The sequence below is a fragment of the Bombina bombina genome, chromosome 5, assembly GCF_027579735.1.
Source record: "Bombina bombina isolate aBomBom1 chromosome 5, aBomBom1.pri, whole genome shotgun sequence".
Classification (NCBI taxonomy): Eukaryota; Metazoa; Chordata; class Amphibia; order Anura; family Bombinatoridae; genus Bombina; species Bombina bombina.
This window is the reverse complement of record NC_069503.1, coordinates 628258741-628275031: the sequence shown is the minus strand read 5'-3', so window position 1 is coordinate 628275031 and position 16291 is coordinate 628258741. Positions and strand designations below refer to the sequence as shown.

The following is a 16291-nucleotide window of genomic DNA, read 5'->3' as shown; positions in this document are numbered from 1 at the left end:
AAATGGGTAGCGGTGATCAGATAAAAAGTACTTAACATTAAATTGTGGACAAACTTCATGTGCTAACTTGAGCAACATTTTTATTATTATTTTTTTTTAATAAGGTTATTTTCATATTGTGTTTTCATTATTTGTTTGCTAAATAAAGTTATGAGTGAATGTCACTTTTTAACAAATGCAAACATGTATTTATATCCTAGGGAAGAGCTTCAGAAGAGGATACAGGAGTGTGTCTTTCTAAATGAGCAATATCAGAGATCTTTCCATAAGGTGAAGGAAAAACTAAAAGAAACCCCAAATGAGAGGCAGTTTGAATTCAGGTAAAACACACTTCAGAGATATTACTTTTATAGCTTTATTAAACACTGAGTAGTATAACGAGGTCTGTTACCTCAAGACGACTTAACTAATTTGGGCGCCAAATGTAAATTCAAATTCATACCATCATCTCTCCACATCATAACAGTTCTGGCTTTGACTGATTAGGTGAAAACAATTTAAAAGCAATTAAACAATTAATAATTTAACAAATTATTATTTTTTATCTTTTCTCTCTTCTGTTTCTTCATGAGGTTTCGTTATAGACTTTTTTTGCAGTGCCAAAATATTTAGTTAGTCCAAATCTTTCAGAACGAATATCCCTGACTAATTGTTGGCTGCACTATTCAGTATTTGTTTAGTTTTAAATGAAACTAAAAATTAATATTTGCAGACCATTTACATTAGTTTTCATTAAACCGCTCCTCTTCCTCAGAGCCCCGGCCGTGCTAATAGGAGGCATAGCGAGGCGGCTCCTCCTTTAGTGCAGGCCCTGGGAGCTGCCGCTCTAAGCCTTCTATTAGCGTGGCTGAGGGGCTCTGTGCGGTAGAGGACTGGGTTAGCGCAGCTCTCCAGCATGCTAGAGGTAATTATTTAACCACTTAAACATAATTTAGAGAAAACAAATTAATACTGAGAAATTTCCTTATTATTTTTTACATTTTGTTGGTGCATTCATTCGGATATTCGTTTCATTAAAAACAAAATGAAACATTATGTGTAATAAAAAAAACGTCTGAGGAATAAATAGTAGGGGAACTTTATACCCCTTTATGTTTGTAAATCTAAAAAAATGATTATTATTTTTTTTAAACTGTTCAGCACAGTAGCTACTATATTTTATTTTAGGTTAGACAGTAAAATCAAAATTAAGCTTTCAAGATTCAGATATAGTAGAGCACGTAATTTAAAAAATCTTTCTAATTTACTTCTGTTACCTAATTTGCTTCATTCTCTTGGTATCCTTTTTTGAAAAGCTTACCTAGGTAGGCCCAGGAGCAGCAAAGCACTACTGGGAGCTAGCTGCTGATTGTTGGCTGCACTTATATGCCTCTTATTATTGGATTACCCAATCTGTTCAACAAGCTTCCGGTAGTTCATTGCTGCTTTATCAACAAAGGATACCAAGAGAATGAAGCAAATTTAATAATAGAAGTACATTGAAAAGTTGCCTTTCTTAAACTATTTTTTTTAAACTCATGTATTGCATGCAAACCTATTGAAAACTTTATTTGGTATGGTCAAATAGGCTTTCCATTTTTATCCATGTAGATTCTACTTTAATATTATTTTAATGTAGTCTATAATTTGGCAATGCTCTGTGTGTTTAAGTATGTACTTAAATCTCCTTAGGTTGTTGTCTTAAGAAAAGTAGTTTTACTATACTCCTATAAAGAGTCATTAAACACTGCATTCTTTTGTGTAAAAATTGTGCTCTTCATGCTCGATAGAGAAGCCAAAAAGCAAATTCTGTAACCTACGTTTTCTCCTAAATGCTGCAATTCAAATAAAATAGGTTACAATATTTGCTTTCTGGCCTATCTAGAAAGAATGGGAGTAAACATTTGTATCCAGAAGCAAAAGGTGTTTTAATGTCCCTTTAAATGTTAGCCTACTAAATATATAGAATATTTTTAACATAAAAATATTGTTTCTATTTTTTATCATAAAACACAAAAATACAAATATATAAAATGGTAATAGTATAGTGTGTTGTGGGAGCAAGTGATCTGTTAAATTAACTCAAATGCTACATAAAATACATTTTCAATAATTACTTAAATAAAACAAACAAACAAACAAACTGTACACTAACATTATTTTAATGTGTATATAACATTTATTTTGTTTTGTTTTGCAATTGTTCTTGCAGTGAAAACTATATCTTTGGAAAACTTGACACTTTTTGTCGCCGTCTTGAAAAGATCTTAGATATGAGCAGTGTTTTGGAAAGTCTTTCTGATCTTCAGAACATAAGAATTGAGGGAATTGAGAAAATTAGTATTCGTTATCAAACAATTGTTACAAACACTAAATCAAAGACATATGATGTCCTGGATCATCGCAAACAAGAAGTATGTATTTATACCAGCTGTGTATTATTTGTATGGTTGAGTTAAAATGAAGATCATTTACATATATATAACTATTTACTGTAAATTTTCTTGTCGATTCTATACTGCTACAATCTCCCATACACCCTTAGAAACCACTAACAAAACTGAGGATTTTCAAACTTTTCAGAGGATCTTTCTGAATTCAGGTGATTTCATAGGCTCAGCAGAGATATGGAAACATTCTTAATTATTTAAAAATTGCTGTAGAAATTTGAATTGTCTATAAAACAATTCTATTGTATGTGAGAACAGTATTAAATCTTTATTTGAAAATGTAATATATGAACACATTTGTTAGTATGTTTAAAATGTCTGCAGTGGCAAAAAGATGTCAACAGAGTATTTTATATTCTTACATATTTGCAATTCCATTCCTTTATCTTTGGTGTTCCGTATTTATTTATTGTTAGAATAAAGGATATTTATTTTTATTTTTTTCTTTTAGTTTGATAATGACTATGTGGAATTCAAGAATCAAATTGAAGGTCTTTACCAATCATTGCAAACATTTGTGGACTCTTGGTTTGAAAAGCCTTTGACTGTAAGTGTATTATAATTTATTATATCACATTTAAATATAACATTTATTAAATCACATTTAATTATAAAACATTGTTAGGAACTAGAACTGAAAAGTTAAGGTTTAAGATTGAGTTTACTAAAAAGAAAGGTGACTTTTAAATACTTTTATTTCAAAGTAAGACACATTTATTACATTTGATAAGCTACTGTCCGTCTATTTAATTGTCTAAATAACTTAAAAAGGACAAACTGATTATAATTTGCACACAAGCAGTCTAAAAATTTTTATTGACTGCATAGTAACTCATGAGTTTGTGACTGATATGTGCATCACAGAAAGGAAAACATGAATCTATTTATTTGGACTTTGGACATAAGCCATAAGGTTTGCTAGCTCCATCTTCCATATATACTGTAGTTTATATACAGTATATGTATGCATGGATTTACATATTCATATAAAGTAGACTATGAGCTATACATTCAATAAAGTGAGTAATTTATTCTATACAACAATTTAAAAAATCAAAAGATTCTTTTATTTTCCAGTTAGATAATGCTGTAATTTTCTTTTTGTCATAATCTTTTCTGTATACCTCAGACTGAACAAATGGTAAATCTGTTGATGAAATTTGAACGAATTGGTAAGGAACATCTTGACTTTGGTGAAAAATATACGACAGTTCTTCAAAGATATAATAGAGATTTGGATATGGTGAGAAAACTGTACCAAAAACAAAAAGAAAACCCACCAACACCACGCAATGTTCCTCCAGTGAGTATCTACCATAGAGGAATTGAAACTGAGCAATCTACGTACAATAATGTATTTGTAATAATCATTATCTTTTTTTTGTAGATAACAGGGAAGATTATGTGGGCTCGACAGCTTTTCCGAAAAATTGATCAGCCAATGAAATTTCTTAAAACAAAGGCAGATCTTTTAAAGGTCAATTAAAAATAAAATATCTATTGTGGTTACAAAAATATGGATCAGCTATAACTTGCGGCTTTGGGTCATACTTGTTTATATACTGTCTTTCATTTCTCCTTTCCAATCCAATGACAAAATCTTGCCCCTCATTTATATAACATAACCAAATTTCACTTCAAAAAATATATATATCTAAAACTTACTATTCTCTGTTGGGGTGACCAAAGTCTTGGTTCTAGCCCCCCCCCCCTTCTCTTTTCAGTCTACCTGTCTAATCCTAGGCAATTTTAACAAGTGCTAGTGGGTTTCAGAATTGACTGTATGCTGATGACACCCAAATCTATGTTTCGCCACAAGTCCTGTCCTCTTATTTGCTAACTTATGTCACTAGCTGCTTATCTAGTATCTCACACTCCTTCTCTAATAAAAGTTCCACATCTCCCAAACTGAACACTATTTCTCTCTTAAAGGGACACTGAACCCATTTTTATTTCTATCATGATTCATATAGAGCATGCAATTTTAAGCAACTTTCTAATTTACTCCTATTATCAAATTCTTTTCATTCTCTTGATATCTTTATTTGAAATGCAAGAATGTAAGTTTAGATGCCGGCCCATTTTTGGTGAACACACTGTGTTGTTCTTGCTGATTGGTGGGTAAATTCACCTACCAATAAACAAGTGCTTTCCATGGGTCTGAACCAAAAAAATAGCTTAGATGTCTTCTTTTTCAAATAAAGAAAGCAAGAGAACGAAGAAAAATTGATAATAGGAGTAAATTAGAAAGTTGCATGCTCTATCTGAATCACAAAATAAAAAATTTGGGTTCAGTGTCCCTTTAATCCTTTACTTTTAAAAGTTCAGTTATTGCTAATAACACTTCAACACATTGGGCCTACTTTCCTTGGGGGTCGGCTTTGTATCAGAGCTTTAATTTACTTCTTCCACCTTACGTTATTTCTAAAACTTGTAAATTCCTCACTGAAGACTCAACTGAGATTTTGATTAACAGTCTCATCACATCTCCCTATTGAAAGTCCACCCTTTCCAGTCTTGCAAGCTTCCTTCTGTTCCCTCGGCAATGCATCATGTATGCCTGAGCCTCTACTAGACACACCACTCTGCATCTCAGCCCAATCATTGGCTTCTCTATGCTTCAAGAATAAAATAAAAAATTATGACCCTAATTTACAAGGTCCCCAATTACCCTATATATTTTAACTTATGTCTAGTTACTCTCCAACACACCTCCTTCTCTCTGCCCAAGACCATCTTATCTCAGAACCCTCAACTTCTCTCTAATCTGTGGCCCATGCTCTTTAGTATGTAAGCTTACAAGGCCACATGTCCTGTCTATCTCTTATTATGCATCTACTTCTATAGCACTGATTATTATGCTTGTGCTCTATATATAAATAATGGGAAAAAATATATATACTCTATTTAGGTGTAGGTAGGTCCATCAAGTTCTTAGGGAATTATTAATTGCCTGAATTGAAGAAACACAGCTGACTAGTAAAGACGACAACTGAACCTTCTGCTAGGTGCCACAGACAACTATCCTGAGCGAATTCTTTGCAGACACAGTATATAATAATTTCAGATTGCTTTATTTGTTATTATTAAAGGAACATTAAACTGTTTTGCACAACTACAATAGTATGGTTACTACTCACAGTGAGATTACCTTTCTCTCCTATTAGTGCAGTTTTATTCTTCTATTTTAACCCCTTAAAGGGACACTGAACCCAAAAAATTTATTTCATGATTCAGATAGAGCATGCAATTTTAAGCAACTTTCTAATTTACTCCTATTATCAATGTTTCTTCTTTCTCTTGCTATCTTTATATGAAAAAGAAGGCATCTAAGCTTTATTCTTGTTTCAAAACTCTGGACAGCAGTTTTTGATTGGTGGATGAATTTATCCACCAATCAGCAAGGACAACCTAGGTTGTTCACCAAAAATGGGCCGGCATCTAAACTTACATTCTTGCATTTCAAATAAAGATACCAAGAGAATAAAGAACATTTGGTAATAGGAGTAAATTAGAAAGTTACTTAAAATGTCATGCTCTATCTGAATCACAAAAGAAAAAAATTGGGTACAGTGTCCCTTTAAAGGTGCCAGATGGTGAAGCTCTTAATAATGGGCACCTCCATCTTGAAGCGCAGGTATTCACAGACACTGTGACAGAAGCAGGGTGCATTCACAGATCAGTAAGGTTGCCAGTATAATATACTTCAGAGCAGAAGGTATACATTTTTGCACTTGCTGCATTGCTTTTTTGTTATTGATGAGTGATTCTTTTAAATATATTTAGTGTAACTTAAAACTGCAAATAATCCAAAAACCTAAAGTTCACATGCTTTATCATGCACATTAACCCAAAGCAAATGATACATCTGCCAAAAAGCGGGAAGCATCACTGATCTGTGAGTGTACATCGCTTTTGTCATAGGGTATGAGAATACCTAAACTCCAAGATGGCGGTGTTCATTATAAAGAGGCGGAGCTTCATAATCTGACACTTTAATCTTTTAAAATAGTAGAACTGTTTTGAAGAGAGTTGCAGGCACGTGAGGTTATACAATAACATGGTGTGTAGTAACTATTATGTTGTAATTGTGCTCAGCAGTTTAGTGTCCCTTTAATTCAGCACTTTGCTGCCATTATCTCGGATATGTTATGAAAGTAGGACTTTTGTAAATTTGTTTACCCTTATAACAATATTTCATAACTGTATTTCTTTTTAAGATTGAAGAGATGAAAAAGATAATTCGGAACTACAACAAAATGGCAACAGTTCTATTAGAGTTTGAATTACTTTATCACAGGGGTTGGTGCAAATGTGCTGACTTAGCCAAAAACGGACTTCATGCGTCACTGCTTGTGAGACACCCAGACACAAAGGTAATTGCTTCAAAATAATTAATGATACCTGTAGGTTTTTGTACACATTTATTTACAAAAATACCTTTATACCTTTATACATTTTATACACATTTCAAAGTGATTAATCTTGTGAGTGCTGATCATACTTCTATTCAATGTGATTTCCTGCCACCCTGGTATCTTGTTTTGGTGAGAGTGTTGATCTGTTAGGACTTTTATTTACAAAATATAATGTATTAAATGACCTTGTATTTTCTGACATACTTTAATGTGCACTATACTGGCCAGGTTGTATTACTTTCTGTGAAACAAGACATCTGTCCCCATAACAGAAATAATCCATGTATCTTTTTATAAGACATGTTGGAAAACTACTATTATTTTAGCACTAGAGGGCAGCACCAAGCTATTAAATAAGAAGGCTTTTTACAGTGTGCAAACCTATACAGATAATAGTTTTAGAGTTTATCACAGAAATTATTTTTAACATTCATATAATGTTTTTCAGAGAACTTTTCCCCACCTTTGTTAATTATATTAATGGTGTTAGATGGACAGAAAAAGCCTTTTAATATCAAATATTTTATTTTGTGTAGTGGAATAACTTTGCAATATACCTTTATTATTTATTTTGCCCACTTTTCCTGTAATGTAGGACTGAAAATTGTTGCTTTTTTAATTTCTGAGAACTGGAAATACACACTGCAGGCCTCACAATCCTAACCCTACCACATATCTGCTCCTTAAAACGTAGGAGCCGGCCCATTTTAGGCTCAGTACCCTGGATAGAGCTTGCTTATTAGTGGCTACATTTAGCCACCAATAAGCAAGTGTAACCCAGGTTCTAAACCAAAAATGGGCCTCTCTTGTCTTGCTATATGTATAACTCTGTTACTATTGCACTATTGTATGTACCATGATCTCTTGACTTGCTATATGTATAACTCTCTTGCTGTTACGCTATTGTATGTACCATGATCTCTTGGCTTGCTATATGCATAACTCTCTTACTGTTACACTGTTATATGTACCATGATCTCTTGGCTTGCTATATGTATAGCTCTCCTACCGTTACAATATTATATGTACCATGATCTCTTGTCTTGCTATATGTATAACACTCCTACCGTTACACTATTGTATGTTTGTTTAAAAATAAATCAGTTCATCTGGGATGTGTGTAGCTTGCGGGGTCTGATTGGTGTCATGGGGGCAAGTTGTCTCACTGGCCCGGATCTGCACAGCAATCTTTGTGATGCTTTGCTGTCGTGATGCTGGCCAAATATTTCTGATTTTAAACTTTTTAACAACCATTGAATAAATTAAACAAAAATAAATCAAATAAAAAATAATAATAATAATGTATTCATTCACAATACACACAAGGCTTCCTTTAGTTAATTCATTACTGAGAGCTAGCTGATCACATTTAGTTTGACAATGACAAGAGGGATATACTGTATGTGCAGACACCAAACAACAGCTAGCTCCTAGGAGTGCATTGTTGTTCTTGAGCCTACCTAGTTATGTTTTTCAGCAAAGGTTACCAAGAGAATAAATCAAATTAAATAAAAGAAGTAAATTGGAAACTGTTTAAAATTGTACGTTCTATCTGAATCATGAAATAAAAAGTATTGGTTGCATGTCCCTTTAATGTCTTTAGAGTAAATTAAATACCTAAAAAATAGTGTTTAACGCATCAGAAAGCATTGGTGTTATAATACGTTTCACATTTGTTCCCTTCTTGATGTTTTGTAATGTATATTAGTGTATGTGAAATACAATTTATAATTTGTATAGTACTTATTATTATCATAAAGGATTATAATAGTAGTACATTTTGCAGCATTATATATATGTTTATATATAAAATGATATTGCTTTTACTTTATAGGAATTGTATGTAAATCTGGACCCCATAGTGCTGGAGGTGTTATATGAAACGAAATATCTTCATAAAATGGGCTTTGAAATGCCAGATGTTGTGCTCAGCATGGCAGCCAGAGAGCAGCAGATTAAAAAGCAACAAATTATGTGAGTACCACATTTGTTTCTCTTCTTGTTACACAGAGATTGCAGTTGCTTAAACTAAAATCTTCCTGCTGTTAAAGCAATTGAAATGTTGCTCCACATTAGTAACATTCTGATATCCACATTCAAATAGACCAATTGACAGACAGATATAAACACAAAAGCACAGTGCTACAATTAGATACACAACTCAGGCACACACAAATAATACATTAACACTGGTAGACTTGTCATTTATTTAAAATAATCTATATAGACTAACAAACATGGTTTAGGGATGCGGTTTGTTGTATTGGTTATGCATTACTCATAATTGCAAGAGGGCGATCATTTACGGGCAACAGATAATGGACCAAAAAAAACCCATACATAATATTGTTAATAATGATATTTCCTATTTTATTTTGGCTATATATATATATATATATATATATATATATATATATATATATATATATATATATATATATATATATATATATATATATATACATATACACACACATACATAATACATACAGTATCGCTAACAGACTGAACTAGAAACAGACTTCACAGTCTATGCCAGCGAACAATTATGTTTAGTTTTAATGTAGAAAAAAATACATAAAAAATTACCGACAAAATGCTTAGAATGCAAACACATATCTCATTTCAAGATGCTGAAAAGATGCAAATAAATTGCTTTGAAGAACTGCTCCAGGCAAAGTAAATACACATAGATAAAACCTCGTAGTCAGCAGAATTTCTTACTGGGTTTTAATCTAAACTTTATTACAGAATATAATAGAATAGAATGAATAAGGAGAACCATCTGTATTATATACGTCATGTTGTTCATTAATATCTCTTTTAACCCCCATTTCATATTGTGTGTGTTTATAAATGTACATAAATAAATCTGAATACATTTTTATAATGCAAATCAACAAACATTGATTATCAAGAATATGGCAACCATATTTTATTGGTCAGTGTTTTTGGGTTCCATAGAGCATGATTATTTTATTAAATTGTAATTGTTAACTACATTTTTGAAATTCCTCATAAAATTTGAGTGTGTTTTTATTGTTACTATTATTATAAAAAGACACCAAACCAAAACATATAGATTTTGCTTGTATTATTCTATCATTATGTTTTTACCCTAATAAGGCCTTGATCGATGGACTGATGGAAACTATAAAGTACATACAAAGAAATGTAGATGCAGAACTTGCAACAGTCCCAAATTCTGAGCTCTGTTCCGCTGACACATTTATATACCCCAATATGCATGATTTCCCTTAGCCTTGCCACAGACTACCCAGATATGCTATCCACCTGATGTAGTCCCACCCACTAAATAATGACGGCCCCCCTTAACCTCATGAGTCCTGCATATCCAACAACAAATGTTGGGAGATAGAATAGGATTGATAGATAGATAGATAGAAAGATAGAGTAGAAGGATAGATAGAGTAGATAGAATGATAGATAGATAGATAGATAGATAGATAGATAGACACTGGAGCAGATTTATCATTCTTTGGATAGACAGGGTTCACGGGTAGCAATTCTCTGTTGCTCTTTTACAACCAGTTGTGCAAGAACACAGCTTGTCAATCATCCTGGTCAGATGAGTCAGGGGTGAGTATAATCCACTAATCTAATCGTTCTCTCTAATATAACCTGAGCAAAATGTATTTAAAATGTGCTGTCTCTTTCCGAATCTTATTCTGAACTATACTATTTATTCATAAACTTTCTGCTTCATAAACTACCTGCATCTGTGCAAAACTATATTAATAAAATTAGGCTTTAGTTCTGTTAAGGGTACTGGTTAATCCATAAGCACGTCAGAATACAAAGTACACAATGATGAGGCACTGCACACAGCTGTCATGACATTGGCATGCAAAATGTAGCAATATTACCTGCCATAAAGAAATAAAGTGGTCCATGGTTATGGTCACGCCTCTGCAAGGACATTTTCTTAATGACAGTTTCTTCTAATAAAGCAAAATACATATTTTAAAAGATATAATATACTTTCTGACTCACAACAGTAGTAAATATAAAAATGTTATGATGATCCTGGTTTGCAATTGTTATATAAATATAAATATGACCTGGCAGGTGTTCATGCCAACCTGTCTTTACATTCAGCTTTTATTAAACAACAGATTTGAAAGTATGGTGCAAATTAATAATAAAGTAGGACAGCTGTCGCTATGACAACCAATCATAATATTGGATCAAGAGCTACAAACCTGATGAAAATGATGTAGTTGAAGCTTACCTTTGGATAATTTGATATAATAATGCATCTGTGTTTTTGGAAGTGCTTTAATAACCCCACAAGATTATAAAGGGTGGTGCATCTAACTTCGCTAGACGGAGGCTTTTTGCATGCATTGAGGTTCCGCTTGTATGATGAGTTGAAAGTAAAAAGTTTACATACAATCGCTAACCTGATGTGCGCAAAAAGTGGAACTTAGAATTTCGCTGTCGCGTTAGCGTATTTCCCTATATGCTTCAATGGAGCGTAAAAAGTGCAAAATTAACTCTACCCATAATCTCGTGCAAACTCAATCGTGTTTAACCAAGTGTGATAACCTGACATAAAATATGAATATTTCCCATTACAATGTTCTTTAAATAGAAGAATATGTTCTATGTATTCTTAAATATATATATATATATATATATATATATAAAACTATATATATATGTGTATATATATATATATATATATATATAAAAATATATATAGTTATAGATATTGTGACAAAAAGACCCCTTTCCTTGGATATTTTGTCCCATGAACAGCTTTGACACAGTCTTCATAGCAGAGAAACACTCCAAACACACTGGATTAGATGTAAAAGCCTTGGCCTGTTTATTCACAGACAATTTGCAGGAATACAATTTTAACAAAACAAAAGCAAAATAAATCCGTGCACAATGGCACTTACTTGACAGAATAAAGTATTTCTGTCTAAAGTTGTGTGCCTTTCCCCACAACTGCAAGATTACAAACAGATTTCAAAACTTCACAGGTGAGAAAACCTTAACTTGTAGGTAAAACCTGAACTGGATTCGGTACCTGCAGTTGTCTGCCACACCCAAACTGGGGAGTGGATTACTGGCCTATGATAGACAATAATTAATAATACATTTTTATTTCCACCAAGAACATTGTAGAATCTGTGGGGAAACATATACATATACTCTCTATGTTAAAGCCCTTTGCAGCCCTTTTTTTTCTAACACCTGAGAACTGATATCTTTGAGCAATTATAACGTTTTAATGCAATATTTTTTTATAATTTTTAATAGACAGTGTTATTGTGTGCGTAACTTTACTGTATAATGTATTTTTTATGTGTTTTGTGCAACTTTTTCTCGGGTAGCAGTAAACCAGAGCTCTGAAGACGCCCTAACCCGATGCACGTTAAATGTAATTGCTCTCTAGCTAATGCGTTTACTTTCAACTCGTAATACATGCACTATCTTAGATGTGTGCAAGGAGCCGCGATATATCCCTTATCGCTCATGCACAACAGTTAGCTCGCCACTCATAATGTAGCTCTTAGATTGTTATGCATTTTAAGTCTAAACAAATAGGTAATAAAGATTAGATTTTCACTAATACAAATCCCTTGGACAAAAAATGATTACATGTAATGGAACACTTAGGGGCCTGTAAAAGGGGACTGATTTAGCTGACTTAAAGGGACATGAACCCCACATTTTTTATTTCGTGATTTAGAAAGAGCATGTCATTTTAAACAACTTTCTAATTTATTTCTATTATCTAATTTGCTTCATTCTCTTGATATCACTTACTGAAAAGCATATCTAGATATGCTCAGTAGCTGATTATTGGTTGCTGCACATAGAGGCCTCGTGTGATTGGCTCACACATGTGCATTGCTATTTCTTCAACAAAGGATATCTAAAGAATTGAGCAAATTAGATAATAGAAGTAAATTGGAAAGTTGTTTAAAATTACATGCCCTATCTGAATCATGAAAGTTTAATTTTGACTAGACTGTCCCTTTAAAGGGACATGAAACCCAATTTTTTCTTTCATGATTCCGATAGGGTATGTCATTCTAAAGAATGTTCTAATTTACTTATTATCAAATTTTCTTCATTCTCTTGGTATGATTTTATTAAAAAAGCTAGAAAGCATGCTCATGTTTGGAGCATTATATGGCAGCAGCTTTGCAAGAATGTTATCCATTTGCAAGAGCACTATATGGCAGCACTATTTCCTGCCATGTAGCGTTCCAGACAACTACCTAGGTATCTCTTTAACAAAGAATACAATGGTAATGAAGCAAATTTGATAATAGAAGTAAATTGGAAACTTTTTAAATTGTATGCTGTGTCTGAATCATAAAAGAACATTTTGGGGTTTCATATCTCTTTACGTTGGTCAAACACATCTACTTGATTAGTTTTACAGAAGTGTTGAAATGGCTACGTTTGACGGACCTCCTAAGCAAGTGTCAAAGTTAAATCTGATTGGTTCCTTGATTATTATTTTTTTAACTGTGTTTGCATGGAGTTCAATCAGCAAAAAGTTGTTAATAGAAGAAAAATCTGCAGGTTTATTAACCAATATAAATGTATAGCTTTAAGGCAGACCCACCGCTTTTGTGACATTGGACATTATTTGTGTGAAACAAGAATGCATCTCAGTTAAAGAGAAGATGCATTTCAATGTGACACAGTATCTATTTCTAACAATTTTACATCTGAGACTTGCTAGAATCAGCTTTTTTTTTAAATATAATTAGTTGGCAGGTGCAGTCTATAGAACTTTAAATCCCTTACTTTAGATTTAAAGTTTAGTACATTTGACAAGTCTCTTGCAAGTTATTTATAGATAGCATAAATAACATAAAATACTTCTAATAGCAAGTTAGCCATTTTTGTTTAATAACCAACTTGAACCAACTTGGGTTATGCAAAAAAGTTGAATAGAATTAAAGGGACAGTCTACTCCAAAGTTTTATTGTTTATCCCTTTCATGACAGGGTCATAATGTCTACATTGGAACAACGTTCCAATGTAAACAAATTGAAATCCTGCGATCGTGCATGCAATCGCGAGATTTCAAATATGGGATCGGGTCAGGGGGGCGTCCCTATGACGCTAGGCATGCCCTTCAGACCGCGATCACATCAGGCGTTGCTGTATTTTGTCCTAATGGCGCTAAAACCCAGCGCCATTTGGACGGAATACAACGCCATAACGGCGGTAAAAGGTAAAAAAAGATAGATATTCCCTTTATTAGCCGCTTCCTAGTTTTGCACAGTCAACATGGTTATTTTAATATACTTTACCTCTGTGATTACCTTGTATCTAAGCATCTTCTGACAGCCCCCTTATCACATGGCTTTTTATTTATTATCTATTGAATTGCATTTTAACCAATTAGTGCATTGTCAAGCACAAGTCCATGGGAGAGAGCACAATGTTATCTATATGGTGCACATGAACTAGCAGTTTGTTATTGAAATGCTAAAAAAATAGTATGTGATAAGAGGCTGCCTGTAGTGACTTATAAATAGGAAGAAATTTAGAGGTTTAAATGTGATAACGTATATTAATATAACAATGTTGGCTGTGCAAAGCTGGGGACTGAGTAGTATAGGTGTTATCTATCTTTTTAAAGGGACAGTCTACACCAGAATTTTTATTGTTCAAAAAGATAGATACTCCCTTTATTACCCATTCCCTAGTTTTGCATAAACAACACGGTTATATTAATACCCTTTTTAACTCTGTGATTACCTTGTATCTAAGCCTCTACAGACTGCCCCCTTATTTCAGTTATTTTGACAGACTTGCATTTTAGCCAATCAGTGCTTACTCCAAGGTAACTCCACGTGCATGAGCACAGTGTTATCTATATGACTCACATGAACTAACACCCTCTAGTGGTGAAAAACTGTCAAAATGCATTCAGCTTAGAGGCGGCCTAAAAGGTCTAAGAAATTAGCATATGAACCTCCTAGGTTTAGCTTTCAACTAAGAATACCAAGAGAACAAAGCAAAATTGGTGATAAAAGTAAATTGGAAATGGGGGCGGGCGCGAGCATGGGGGCGGGAGTGGGTGGAAATGCTACACTATGGCACAGTTTGTTTAGGGTAAGGAGGGAGAGAGGAGGGGAAAATTTGTTATCTAAGGGATCTGGGAGGGGGTGGGGGGTAGGTTATTGAGGGGGGGCAGCTACAGTACAGAAAAATAGCTTTTATATTAAAAAATAAATAAAAAAATACCAAATTGTATGGCAAACTGAGTACTGGCAGACAGCTGCCAGTACCCAAGATGGCGGACAATAAGGTAGAGGGGGAGGGTTATGAAAGCTGTTTGGGGGGAATCAGGGAGGTTGGGTTAAAATAAAAAAAACAACTTTTATTTTAGTACTGGCAGACTTTCTGCCAGTACTTAAGATGGCGGGGACAATTGTGGGGTGGGGGAGGGAAGGGAGCTATTTGGGAGGGATCAGGGGGTGGGATGTGTCCGGTGGGAGGCTGATCTATACACTAAAGCTAAAATTAACCCTACAAGCTACCAAATTAACCCCTTCACTGCTGGGCATAATACAGGTTTAGTGTGCAGTGGTATTTAGCAGCCTTCTAATTACCAAAACACAACGCCAAAGCCATATAAGTCTGCTATTTCTGAACAAAGGGGATCCCAGAGAAGCTTTTACAACCTTTTGTGCCATAATTGCACAAGCTGTTTGTAAATAATTTCAGTGAGAACCCTAAAGTTTGTGAAAAAGTTTGTGAAAAAAGTGAACGATTTTTTTTATTTGATCCCATTTGGCGGTAAAATGGTGGCATGAAATATGCCAAAATGGGCTTAGATCAATACTTTGGGTTGTCTACTAAAAAAAAATATATACATGTCAAGTGATATTCAGGAATTCCTGACAGATATCAGTGTTCCAATGTAACTATTGCTAATTTTGAAAAAAAAAAATTGTTTGGAAATAGCAAAGTTCTACTTGTATTTATTGCCCTATAGCTTGCAAAAAAACCCTTGTATTTATTGCCCTATAGCTTGCAAAAAAAAAGCAAAGAACATTTAAACATTATGTATTTCTAAACTCAGGACAAAATTTAGAAACTATTTAGCATGGGTGTTTTTTGGTGGTTGTAGATGTGTAACAGATTTTGGGGGTCAAAGTTAGAAAAAGTGTTTTTTTCCATTTTTTCCTCATATTTTATATATTTTCATAGTAAATAAGATATGATGAAAATAATGGTATCTTTAGAAAGTCCATTTAATGGCGAGAACATCGGTATATAATATGTGTGGGTACAGTAAATTAGTAAGAGGAAAATTACAGCTAAACACAAACACTGCAGAAATGTAAAAATAACCCTGGTCCCAAACGGTCAGAAAATGGAAAAGTGCTGTGGTCCTTAAGGGGTTAAACAATAACAATGTTGGTGTAGAAGACT

At 33.5% G+C, this 16291-nt stretch overlaps 1 protein-coding gene across 1 annotated transcript in view; it reads left to right on the top strand.

The window, feature by feature from the left end:
* The window catches only part of LOC128661578 (dynein axonemal heavy chain 5-like), a 671317-nt gene that overhangs the window by 53373 nt on the left and 601653 nt on the right, over positions 1–16291 (top strand). The window contains 7 exon segments of the mRNA XM_053715820.1: positions 201–320; positions 2192–2393; positions 2881–2976; positions 3559–3732; positions 3817–3906; positions 6650–6805; positions 8682–8821. Of these exon segments, the coding sequence (XP_053571795.1) occupies positions 201–320; positions 2192–2393; positions 2881–2976; positions 3559–3732; positions 3817–3906; positions 6650–6805; positions 8682–8821 (978 nt within the window).